Source organism: Phascolarctos cinereus, unplaced genomic scaffold, assembly GCF_003287225.1.
Source record: "Phascolarctos cinereus isolate Bilbo 61053 unplaced genomic scaffold, phaCin_HiC Scaffold_4;HRSCAF=312, whole genome shotgun sequence".
Taxonomy (NCBI): Eukaryota; Metazoa; Chordata; class Mammalia; order Diprotodontia; family Phascolarctidae; genus Phascolarctos; species Phascolarctos cinereus.
The window spans coordinates 49,583,434-49,595,996 of NW_027555847.1; the positions used below are offsets into that span (position 1 = coordinate 49,583,434).

A 12,563-nucleotide genomic window follows, 5' to 3' on the forward strand; every position below is an offset into this window, starting at 1 on the left:
CTCGAGATGATATATTCCTTACTACTGGAGGTCTTCAAGCAGGGGTTGAATTTTTTGAATTTTTTAAGTAGGGCTTGGACTGGATGGCCACCAAGATGTCTTACAACTTTGATATGCTGTCATCCTGTTGTACTAAAAAGTAGTTCATTTTACTGTCAAAAAATAAGTGACCTTTTTGTTTCATGCTTATCTTCCACTGGCACAAACCTTGTGTTTAAGCTAAACGGCTTATAGGGTTGCATGTCATATCCTGATCAACTTTTGGTATGATCTTCTATCCTTTCCAGATCCCCCAGATTAGTTATGCCTCAACTGCACCAGAATTAAGTGATGACCGGAGGTACGATTTCTTCTCTCGCGTGGTCCCACCGGACTCGTTTCAGGCCCAGGCCATGGTCGATATTGTGAAGGCTTTAGGATGGAATTATGTCTCTACTCTTGCATCAGAAGGAAGTTATGGAGAAAAAGGTGTGGAATCCTTCACCCAGATTTCCAAAGAGGCAGGTAGGAAAAGTACTAAAGTATAAGACTAACATCCTATAAATATCTTTGTCCTTATGTTTTATTCAGTTTACATTATCCTAACATCACTCCCAACATTTTTTTTCTTTTGCTTTCACACTTCTGAAGTGAATTTGGGACATGATCATTTATAACGCTTTGTTGGCTTTCAGAAATAAAGTTTTTAAGGGTGCAAAATTTAAACTAAAAGAGTGCTAGTAGAAAACAAAAGAAACATTTTACTAGGATTGATATGACTGCTACTTAAAATCTCATAAAACATGTATAAATATTACAGCCCACGTGGAAACCTGCCCATCTGCAAACAGTTGCACATCAATGAATGGCCAACATTTAGAGTCATAAGAAACAGCCACAGTGGTGATAGCCTTTAAAAGAAGAGTATCTGGTTGCACATAGCATTCCCTGTGCTTAATACTAACTACAATAAATAGTATAGAAATATTAGAAGGTAATTATGAGAGTTTGAAATCTCTGCTTTGATAGCAGAAAAATACAGCCAATCAACTTCAGACTTGGAAATGAGTTTATTTTTCTTATCTCAAGTTAGAGCCAGGGACCCTAAGCATTTGGTCAGACTTGGCCAATTATATTCAAATGGGCAGATTTTCAAAGACATGTCATATAAAATATAATTCCACTTGATGCACAAAATCCTTTCTCTGATTTACATTTGGAAATATTTTCAGACTTAAGCCTTTAGATTGGGTTCATAAAATATTCTCCCTAAAGAGATGTCATTCTGAAATCAGATGCTTATTTTATTTTATTTTGCAGCAATTCCTTTCCCCCTCAAAAAATTATCTTATTCTTATTGATATTTATGTGATACTTTTGTACTCTGGGGTGATTGAAACAGAGAGCTATGTCATGGAAAGAGAGACTGTACAACTGACAACAGGAACTTAGATTGTGAAGTTTACACTGTAGACATTTGTGTTATTTTGTGTGCAGTTTATTTGCATGTGGTTGGCTTTCTGAGCTCAGTTTCCTCATCTTTTGAAATGAGTTGGTTGGACTAGATAACCACTATGTTTTTTTTCAGCACTACCTGAAGAACTGAAGTCATTCTTATCACCCACTCTGCATCCATACCTGTTGCTCAGGTGCTTCTCCCCTAGCATGAGTTGCCATGAATTAAAAGATCAGATTTTTATAGTTATTTCAAAATTTCATGCTGATTTTTAAAATACTCTGAGAATTTATGACATAGTTGCATTCCTAGAAACACCTGACCTTATTTCTCCACGTGACTCCAAAGGAAGCAGCTCTTGTTGCTTTCTCTCCCTTTTTCCAGGGAGTTATTTCAACTTTATTATCATTTTTTTTTCTGTTCTTGATTCTCCCCTTATTAACCTTGGTGGGAAGAGCAGAGTGGTGTTTCATGATCAACAAAGGGGTTGTAGAAGGAGGTGACACTCTTGGTTCTCTTACTGCTATTTTTACTGGAAGCCTCCGGCTTTTCTTTCTTTATCTCCTTTGATGCCTTCTAAATATCCTCCTACTCTCAATGGTAAGTGAAGGGATATTTATTATATTGGGTGACAGAGTTAGGATGCCAAAAAAATCTTGACAGAATATAGTAAGTGAAAAAAAATAAAAGTAGTATAAACCCTAGACTTTGGTATAGAAAATTAACTTTGCAAGTACATAATGGGAGAGGTGTGACTAGACAGTAGTGGAGATTTTTAAAATAATAATAATAATATAATGGTTTTAATGAACTCCAACTCAGTATGAGTCAGTTTTAGGAGGAGGCAATCAAAAGCTGACATGCTTTTGGATTATGATTAATATCATAATGCCCAGATCACAGAGGATTAAGGAGATCATAGGTCTGCTATACTTTTCCTGGTTAGCCAGACTTGACCAAGAAAAACATTGACATATGTCTAGAGCAAGCCGATAAAGAGAGTGTGGAGACCATAATATTGAAGACCATTTAAAGTTTTTGGTGTAACAGAGAAATATTAGGGAGAACATAATAACTGTCTTCAAGTATTTGTAGATTGTCAAGTGGAAGAAGATGTCTACTTTGCTTTAGAGAGCAAAAGGAAAAACTGTAGGCCAATGTTGCTTAAAAGCATATTTTGGCTAAATGTGAGGGGAAAATTCTGCCAATTAGAGCAATTCCAAAGTGAAATAGCCTGCCTCAGAAAGTAATTGGTTCTCTCTCACTGGAGATCTTCAAGTAGGAGCTGTATTACCACTTGTTAAGGATATTATAGAGGGCGTTCTCGTTCAAGTACAGGTACAAATACAGGTTGGAATTCATGGCCACCAAAGTGTCTTCTAACTCCAAGATTCTATTACCCTAGAAAGGTTGTTTGAAATATCAGATGTGCCAGTTGGATACCAATGGTTTTCAGCAGGCTAGAATGATGGGTCATCTATAGTAAAATTATATTTATTATCAGCAAATGAAAAGTCCTGACCTTTGATTCAAAAATCAGTTACACATTGGGACAGAGGTGTGGTGAAACAATAGTTTATGGGAAAAAGGTGTTACATAGGCTATATCAAAGAAACATAACATCCCAAATGAGGGAAATGGTTGTCCCACTGTATTCGGCCCTAATCATGCTGTGTCTGAATATTGAAGTTACTTTGGGGATCATATTTTAGGAAAGACAGTGACAAGCTGGGATATTTCCATGTGAAGGCGATTCATGTGATAAAGAGATTGAAATCATGGTATACAAGGTTAGGGTGAGAAAGAATTAGAAATATTTTACCTGAAGAAAAAGGTTAGTGGGGGCTGTGATAGTTGATTTCAAGTATTTTTAGGAATTGTCACAAAGAAGAGAGGTTAGATTTGTCATATGTGGATCCAGGGAAGAACTAAAGGATTGGGTGGAAGTTGCTTAGAGGGAAATATAAATAAAAACTATCTGATCTTCAGAATTGTTCAAAAGTGGAATAGATTGTCTCAAGATTTACTCAGCTCCACGAGATAGTAGGTTTTCAAGTAAAGGCTGTATGACCACTTATTAGGTGTATTTTAGAGAGATTTCCTATTCAGGAATAGATTCAAGGATGGATCCTTGAAACACCCCCAAATTCTGTGATTTGGTGAGCTAGAATAATTATATTTATAGCTATAAGCATTCAGTTTAACTCTAGAGAATTAGACAGTTGTAAAGCTTTGGAAAACTTGTAAAAGTTTACCTGTTGTTAAACTTGATATCCTACATAAAAGCCAAAAAATTATTTTATATGATCATTCTTTTGTAAGTATCATGATGAGAGACAGTGTTTCATAGTGTTTAGAAAGTCAGCCTTGAAGACAGGAAGATATGGATTTAAAAGTCCCAGCTCAGAGACATGCTGGCTTTTTGACCCTGTATAACACACTTTAACCTCTTAGTGCTCTATGCCACTCTCTGTAACTCTAAGTTGTAGAGAAGATACCAGTTTGCACTGATAGAGGGATGATTGGCATAGGCATTGATGACAGGCATTCACCATTCGAATGAAATTATAAGTCCAGGGTCCATCCCTATTTCTAAAGGTCATGACGTAGCATTTGTAAACAACATATTGAGTATTTATGGTAATAGATATCAGTATGTTACATCAAGGGGTGAATAGATAGTGCAGTGGTTAGGGCACAGGTCCTAGACTCAAGAAGAGCCAAGTTCAAATCTGGCCTCAGACATTTGTTAGCTGTATGACCCTGAGCAAGTCATTTAACCCCTATTTACCACAGTTCCTCATCTGCAAAATGAAGACACACTGGAGAAGGAAATGCAAACCACTCCAGTACCTTTGCCAAGAACACCTAATGGACAAAGTCTGTGGGGTCATGTAGAGTCAGATGTGACTGAACAACAACAATGTTTTATCAACAGTGACAAAATCAAGACAGCAAAAACCTAATGGGTGTAGTATCATAGTAGCCAGGATAGTTTGAAAATGACTTGAGTGAAGGGCACAAGACCAAGCTGGCAGGTCATTGGTATAATTAGTTGCATAAATGTTCACTATCCTAGAGACATGGCTGTTTTGAAGTTAGAGAGACACGTAAGTCATCCTTACTCTTTGTGCCAACATTGGAATCCAACTGTTGGCTCAAAGATACTGAAGCATGTGAGATATGTAATGTGGTCACACCTGTTGGTCAGGATTTACTTCCATTGGGCCAAATAAGGTTGTCCTTTATGGCCCAATTGGCTGCAGTGACAGAGAATCCTGAGGCTCGCCTTTGTTGTTGCTGGCTGTGACTTCTCTGTAGGCTTAAAATCAGAATTAGGGGGAAAAAAAAAGCCTGGGTCGTATACACATCCCTGTGTGCTCTGAAAGAACCCAAAGATTCCTACTAACATAGCCTCAAGTAGCAGTGTGGATTTTTTAAGATTCTCTGTATCTACAAGGTCACAACCCATCAGCAAGGACTCATCTATCATGCCCCAGAAAAGGAAATAGACTCAATGATGTCAGAGGAGAGTAGCCGGTATCTTCCCAAGCTGCCATCTAATTCTTTTTGGCAGGCAGAAGTCTATTCACAGCCTTTCCTAACTGACAGAGGGAAACTCAATAGCTATCATTCTTGCTTAGAAACTCTGGAAGAATTAAAGAAGTGAGGATACTTTTCTTTGAAGAAGGATTTTCAAAGAACGGTCCGGGATTGTTTCAGGATCATACTATTTCATCAGACAGTTGTATTTGCATAAATAGCTCTGTTGGTTTGAATGAGTGCAGATGCCTGAATTAGCAAAAACAATTTAGTATTTAATATCACAGGGAATGACAAAGTACCCACATCTACTCTAATTTAAATTTTAAATTAATCATAATACCCCAGGGTGAAAAATATGCATAAACACTTTCCCACAGGAAACAGGTGAGATAAATGTTTATAATACAATATGGTGGTCAAAACTCATCATATCCTATGGACATAATATAGCTACATTGCTTATTAACACAAAGATTTTTCAAATAATCCTCATAAGAATATCAGAATTCCATAATAACTTGCTAAATAGTGGAAAAATAGTAATGGTCAGCTTATTGGCTTCTGTTGTAGCTTCGAATGCTGATACCTTTCCAAAATAGGTTGGCGTCCTAAATATATTTCTGTTTCTCAGATAAGAAAGGTATAATATTTCAATCCTGTGCTTATGGGGACAGAGATTGTACCTATGATTTCATTGATCTGGGGAACTCCTGTATGAGAAAATTTCTTCTAACACTGCAAGACAGCACCTTCTCTGCAATTTATAGTCAGTAAGTTGCCTGGTGTAGTACGAGATCACACAGCTGATGTGTTTCGAAGGTGGGATCTGAACCAAGGCTTCCTGGCTCCAAAAATCAACTCTCTATACATTTTGCCATATGTCTGTATTCTATAATAATATTATTTTAGGGGCATTCAGTCAATCAGTTCAATTAATCAGACATTTATTAAGTTCTATGTGCCAGGCTAGCAATACTTTGATAGAAATGCAAGCATGAAAATAAAACATTCCTTGCCCTCAAGAAACTTGCTTTCCATTGCAGAGATAATACATTTGTGTTCATATGTATGCATATATGTATGTTTACATAAAATACACAAAGTAATTTGGGGTAATGGCATTAAGTGCAGGAGAATGAGATTAGGCCTCTTTTGAGAGGTGGCAACTGAACTGAACTGAAGGGAAAGGAATTCATAGAGGAAGAGGTGAGGAGGGAGTACATTCTATTTATGGGGACAGTTTGTGCAAAGGGATGAAGGTAAAAAGTGGAATTGATGGGGTATGGGCCCAAGTGGAGACCTTTGCCCCTTGCCCCAAAAGAATTTGGGTCCCATTTGTCTATAAGTCCCAGAAAACCCTTAAATTTTCTTTGACTTCACTCTGGTCTCAAACATTTACCTGAGGCTATACTCCACTCAAGGGCCTTCCCTTATTAACTGTCTCCCTTTGAAAACTCAATGAACCCTAGTCAATTTCCCACCTTTGATCTTATCCAGACTTCATTCAAACTTCTTCCTTCCAGTTCCCTTCATTCTCTATTCCTATTGTCTATTCAACCACCGAGACATTTCCATCTGAATTCTCCCTAAACTCACCCCAACTTCAGGATCTTTCTTTCAGCCTCTTCCCAGAACACTCAAAATTATTTGAGTGTGTATAAAATCCACTCTGGCCCCAATTTAAACTCTTAAGATTTTCTCATGCCCGCCTGTCCTTATAGGCATCACTGTTGTTCAGATTCCTTAAGAATCCTAAAGATGTATGGCCCATCCCTAATAAACTTTGTCTCTGGATGAAAGAAGATTTGGGTCAAATTCTTTCAGGCAGGACCCACCTTGCCATTTCACAGTTCTAGAACCCCAAGAATCTAGACCTCATCAGAATATTGTTCGTAAGTAAAAGCAAATAAGATGGTTTGGCATGGATGGAGAAAACACAAGAGAGAGAGATATACAATAAACCTGGGAATATAGGTTGGAGCAATATTGTGAAGGATTGTTTAATGTTGAAAAGGTCTAGGACTTTTGGGTGCTACAAACCCAAAATCGTGGTACCAGGCCCTGCTGAATGAATTCAACTCAAATCTTCTTCAGCCAGAGGAAAAGTTTATTAGTGATAAATCACACAGGCCAGGTGACACCCATAAGGACAGGCGGGCATGAGAAAAGCTCAGCCTTTGGGGCATGAGAGATTCTCAGCTGGGTAACGCCCCGTAAAGACGAGCGGGCATGAGAGTTTCTCAGCCTTGTGGGCCTGAATTCTCAGTGTCTGAATGGGGACCAAGGTGGATCTTACATACTAAAGTAACTTTGGGTGGCCGGAGAAGGGGGTTGGGAAAAGGGTCTAGGTAAGCATTCTAATTGGAGGGTCTGAGAGATTGAATAGACAATGGGAATAGCTAATGGAGGGAACAGGAAGGCAGAAGTTTGAAAGGCATCTGCGTAAGATCAAAGGGTGGGGCTAAGACTTTCAAAGGGAGATAAGGGGAGTCGATAAGGAGCCATTTGAGACTAGAGTAAGGCCTTTCTGGGGCTCAGACAAAAGGGAGCCAGGTTCCCTTTGGGACACGAGGTGGAGATCTTGGCTTGGGCCCCGCCCCCATCAATGCGAAAGAGGAGTTTTTGTTGTATGCAGTAGTCAATAAGGAAGCTTCTTGAGGAGGGCAGTGATATGGTCATACCTTTGTTTTACTGTTCAGTCATTCAGTTGTGTCTGACTCTGTGTGACCCCATGGCCTTTGTCCAAAGTGTTTTCTTAACAAAGACACTGGAGTATTTTGCCATTTCTTTCTCCATTGTGTCCTCATTTTACAGATGAGGAATTGAGGCAAATAAGGGATAAGTGACTTGCCCAGGATCATACAGCTAGCAATTGTCTGATGCCAGATTTGAACTCCTATCTTCCTGACTCCAGGCCCAGTGTGCTGTCCACTGCACCACTTAGCTGCCCCAAAAATTTTGGGGATGTCTGTTGGGAGACTTCTTAACAGTTATATCAGAATTTGGTTCCCCATCCTTAAGATTCCACACCATTGCTTATCACTCTACTGCAGTAGTTAAATAAAAGACAAACTTGGACTGTATCTAGACATATGCTCACACACACACACACACACACACACGCACACACACACATGCAAACACACAAACACCCCCCACCTCGTAGCCAATTTAGGGTGGAGCCCACGATGGAAAGATGATGTTTGAAATTAACATTAATCTACTTTGTATTTATTTTTATAATATGTAATACTTATATGTCATATGTGTAATACATATTTATATAATATATAAATTATATATAATAAATACAAAGTAGTTAAATTCCGTATATGAGTGTATATACGTATGTACATATGTTTATTTTCTCCCCCATTAGAATATAAATTCATTGAGATTGAGGATAATTTTATTCTTTGTATTTGTAGCCCCAGCACAAGGTCTGGCACGCAGTAGGTGATTAATAAATGTTGTTTGATTGATAAACAAAAATAATATTTTTGAAAACAATTTAGGAAAATGAGTCAAATAAGAATTAATTTTAATGGAGTTATTTTCAAAGTACTTGTTTCCTGGAATTTAACTTCTCCTTAAATGGTTTTGAGTTTTTAAATGATTAATACATATAGATACAGTCTCAGTAAATACTTCACTTGGCCATCTATTTTTCCCTTCTCTTGGCAAACTAATCTCCACTGTTAAATCTTTCAACAGTCTTTAGGAAATCCTGCCACGTCCCCTAACCGCTGCATTAGAGCTCTCAAGCTTACTGAAGGACAAGCAGCAATCCATCTCTTAGCCTGTAATAGCACCCATCTAAAGCACCTATCTGGTTGACTTCATTTGAGATGCATTGACCTTGTATAACTCTGGATTTCTCTCAATTCATTTTTTTTCATATTCTTTCTCATCCTTTCACTTGAGGGCCTAAGTAGGAAGCACTTACCACAACCTAATACTAATAATCACTGGATACTATTAGGTCTATTCATTAATATTTTATAGACAGTATTCATTTTCCAACAGGCTTCTTTTGAGAAAGGTGTCCATATGAAGTCATTACACTTTAGAAATCCTAGTACTGGTATTACACTTGAGGTAATTATGAGACATATTATAATAGACACTTTAAATATAATTGATTATATAGCAAGGTATCTGACAATAGCAATGGAGGTATTACTATGTGGGAAAAGAAATAGTCAATGGAGTTGTGGAATCCAAATAATATAAGGCCTTTTGAAAAATTTTGCACACATCTTAGATATTTAAAGAGATTATTAAAAAAAAAAAAGGAAAAGTGATGTTCAATATAATTCCACATTCATTAAGTGCTTACTAAGTACAAGGCATAGGTAATACAAAGAAAAAAAAATCCTGTCCTCCAAGACAGGATCTTATAAGGGGGACACATTACATATGCACAGATGAATAAATGCAAAGCATATAAGGATAATAGAGAGTCATTGCAAGAGAGTGTTACCAACTAGGAGTGAGTCTAAACATATCCTTTGTGGTGCCTGAGCTGTCTTGAAGTAAGCTAGAGATTCTACAAGGTAGAATTGAGGAAAGAATTCTTTTCTGACGTGAGAGACAGCCTGTGAAAGGCAAGGAAGTGGGAGATATAATCGTGTGTAGGAGGGACAGAAGCTAGCTGTCCTGATTGGCTAGAACAAAGAGTGTGTGAAGGGAGTAATAAGCAGTAGGACTTGGAGGGGTATGTGGAAATTAGACTGTGGAGGCCTTACAAGCCAGGTGGAGGACATCAAAATTATAGCTACCACAGAATGGTGATTGGCAAACAATACTATTAAAGAAAACGGGGTATGGAGTGTGCAAAAGAAATAAATCAAATTTTTTTTCCTTCATGGTGGATGTAGGTGAGGAAATTTCTAATTCATTAAATACCTGAAAAAATTCAAGTAGAACAAAAATGAGGCCTTGTGGAGAATTTTCCAAATATAACTGGTTTTGAGGTTGTACTCATCACATTTAAAAGTCCTTTATTAAAAGCTTGGGCAAATAATAAAAAAAATAATTTCAGTCTGTTCATTTGTAAATGTGCTTTGTTACATTAGTAGTCAATGACCAATAACACAACTAGGACAGGGAATTGACATTGAAATGGCTTACATTAGACTAATGGATCACTGATTCAATATAATTGTTTGGCCTAATGCATCAATTAGACTCCTGCTGTATTTATGATGAGTGTGAGTAAAGGAAAACATAAACACAATTAAGTTTAAATTGGAAAACAAACAATCCAGAAACTCATTTTGTACTGGAAAAAAAATCTGTTTATTATTGAGTGAATACTTTCCTTTTTCTGAATGCTGGGCCAAATCTATTTGAAGCTTGTTTTTCTGTTTTCCTGTTTTGTTAAACCTCAAATGAGACCGTCTACTTGAATGCTAAATACTCACCCCAAACATCAAAATAAAGTTCTTAGGAAATGAAGTCTCTAAAGTTTCTATGAAATGAGTGGGAAAAGGAGAGAAACAAAGTAGGAAACCGATGTTATTGCAAAGGTCAATGAAGGCAGGAGATTTTTTTTTTTGAGATTTCTAATAAATAGTAAAAACATATCGATTGACAGGGTGGGATACATCTTAGTTGATAATGAAGACATTGGTAGGATCTATAACTCAGGGTGGGGACTAAGCAGTCTCTGTTGCTTCATGCCCCCACTAACTAGAATGATCTATAATGATGGTACTTCAGGATGTACTCAGATTCCCTTCAATTCATCACCAAGTGTGGCCTTAATTAGGTCGAACTTGTTTGCAAGATACTAAGCAAAAGTCCTATATACAAAGCCTAGTGTTTTGGAATTTGAATACAAATTTATTAGAGAATGAGTACACAGAAGACTTCTTAAAGACTTAGTATACATCTAGGAAGGTGAAGTAAGTAGGGCATACCCTAGTTGCTTTCTTTTTAATTTCTCCATTCTATTGAAGAATGAAAATCCTCTACCCTCAACTCTACACCTGCCAACTTTGGAGCCCATATGATGAGTGCCACTTTTAGATGAGGTTGACCTTACTGGACAGTGTGGCATAATGGATAAAGCATTAGACTTGGAATAGGGAAGACAGATCCAAATCTTGCCTCAGATCTTTACTAGCTGTGCTACCATGGACAGGTCACTTAATCTCTTTAATCCTCAATTTCCTCATCTGTATAAGGAGGATAATTCTACTTTTAGTACTTACCCCACAGGGTCATTATGGAGGGAAGGGGAATAGCCTTGACACTATGTCAAGTGCATTTTACAATTCTTATCTCATTTGATTCTCACAACAACCATGAGAAGTGGGTGTTATTATGATCCTCATTTTATGGTTAAGGAAACTGAGGCAAATAGAGGTTAAATGGCTTGTCCAGGGTCACACAACAAGTAAGTGCTGAGGCTGGGTTTGAACTCAAGTATTCTTGACTCCAGGCCCTCTATATACTGTCCTTTTGCAGTTCTTTAAGTACTGTATAAATGTCTTTGCAGCCACTAATACTACTATCCATGTGCTTTTAGACAAGTTATTTAACTCTCTGGACCTCAGTTTCCTCCTCTTTAAAATGAGAACAGAGAGGGTTCAGTCTTGATTATCTCTAAGGTTCTTTAAATGTTCTGATAGATGGTGGTGTTGTGTTGAGTCATTTTTCAGTTGTGTCCAACTTTTCATGCCCCATTTAGGGTTTTATTGGCCTAGATAATGGATTGGTTTGCCATTTCCTTCTCCAGGGAATTTTACAGATAAGGAACTGAGGCAAACAGGGTTAACTGACTTGCCCAGGATCACATGGCTAGTAAGTGTCTGAGGCTAGATTTGAACTCATCCTAATTCCAAGGCTAGTGCTCTATCCACTGCGCCACCTAGCTGCCCTAGAAGTGATTATCCAATTGTAATCTACCAAGAATGACCTCTAGCCTCCTGGTTCAAGCTTTCCCAAATAATACCCAGACCTCTTTTGTGCTATAGAAAACATAATCCCTGAAGTCTTCTTTTAAAATGCCAGTACCCCAAAAACACAAGTTCCTAACCCCTTCCTCATAAGGCTAAAAAGACCTGAATGGCATTAAAGGATAGTACGCAGTTATGCATCTATGTAGAGAAAAGGGATAATGAATTAAATGGGAGGTGATGGAGCCAAGTGGGAGAGAGAATTAAAGAAAGGTTTCATCTACTTCATAATCTCCCCGCCCCAAACTTGGGACTACATCCCCTTCAAAGATGCTGTATAAAGCTCTTGATAGATAGGGTATAGCAACAACTTAAAAGGTTATGCTTCCATTTCAAGTTGGGCTAAGACTCAGACCAAATTCTCTTTTTTTTTTAATTTACGAGTTCTTAGATTATGACGTTCACATTAAAGTAATCGCTTTGGGTGGTGACCTGGATCAATAGTGCAAAACACTTTCGCCAGAACTATTCTATTCCCAAGATGTCCTGGTTTTTCCCTGATAATTACTCTTTGCTACTTGGCACTTTTCCACACTCTTTACAGGGGGAAACTCTTCCCTTATCTATTATGTGAGGACTTAGAAACTCGTTCACAGTTCAGCAAGAAGCTTGAAGAA

General features: G+C 37.7%; 1 protein-coding gene across 1 annotated transcript in view; it reads left to right on the plus strand.

Moving 5' to 3' along the window:
* Positions 1 to 12,563, plus strand: part of GRM7 (glutamate metabotropic receptor 7) — a 960,751-nt gene that overhangs the window by 325,151 nt on the left and 623,037 nt on the right. The window contains 1 exon segment of the mRNA XM_020973801.2: positions 288 to 504. Coding sequence (XP_020829460.2) covers positions 288 to 504 — 217 coding nt within the window.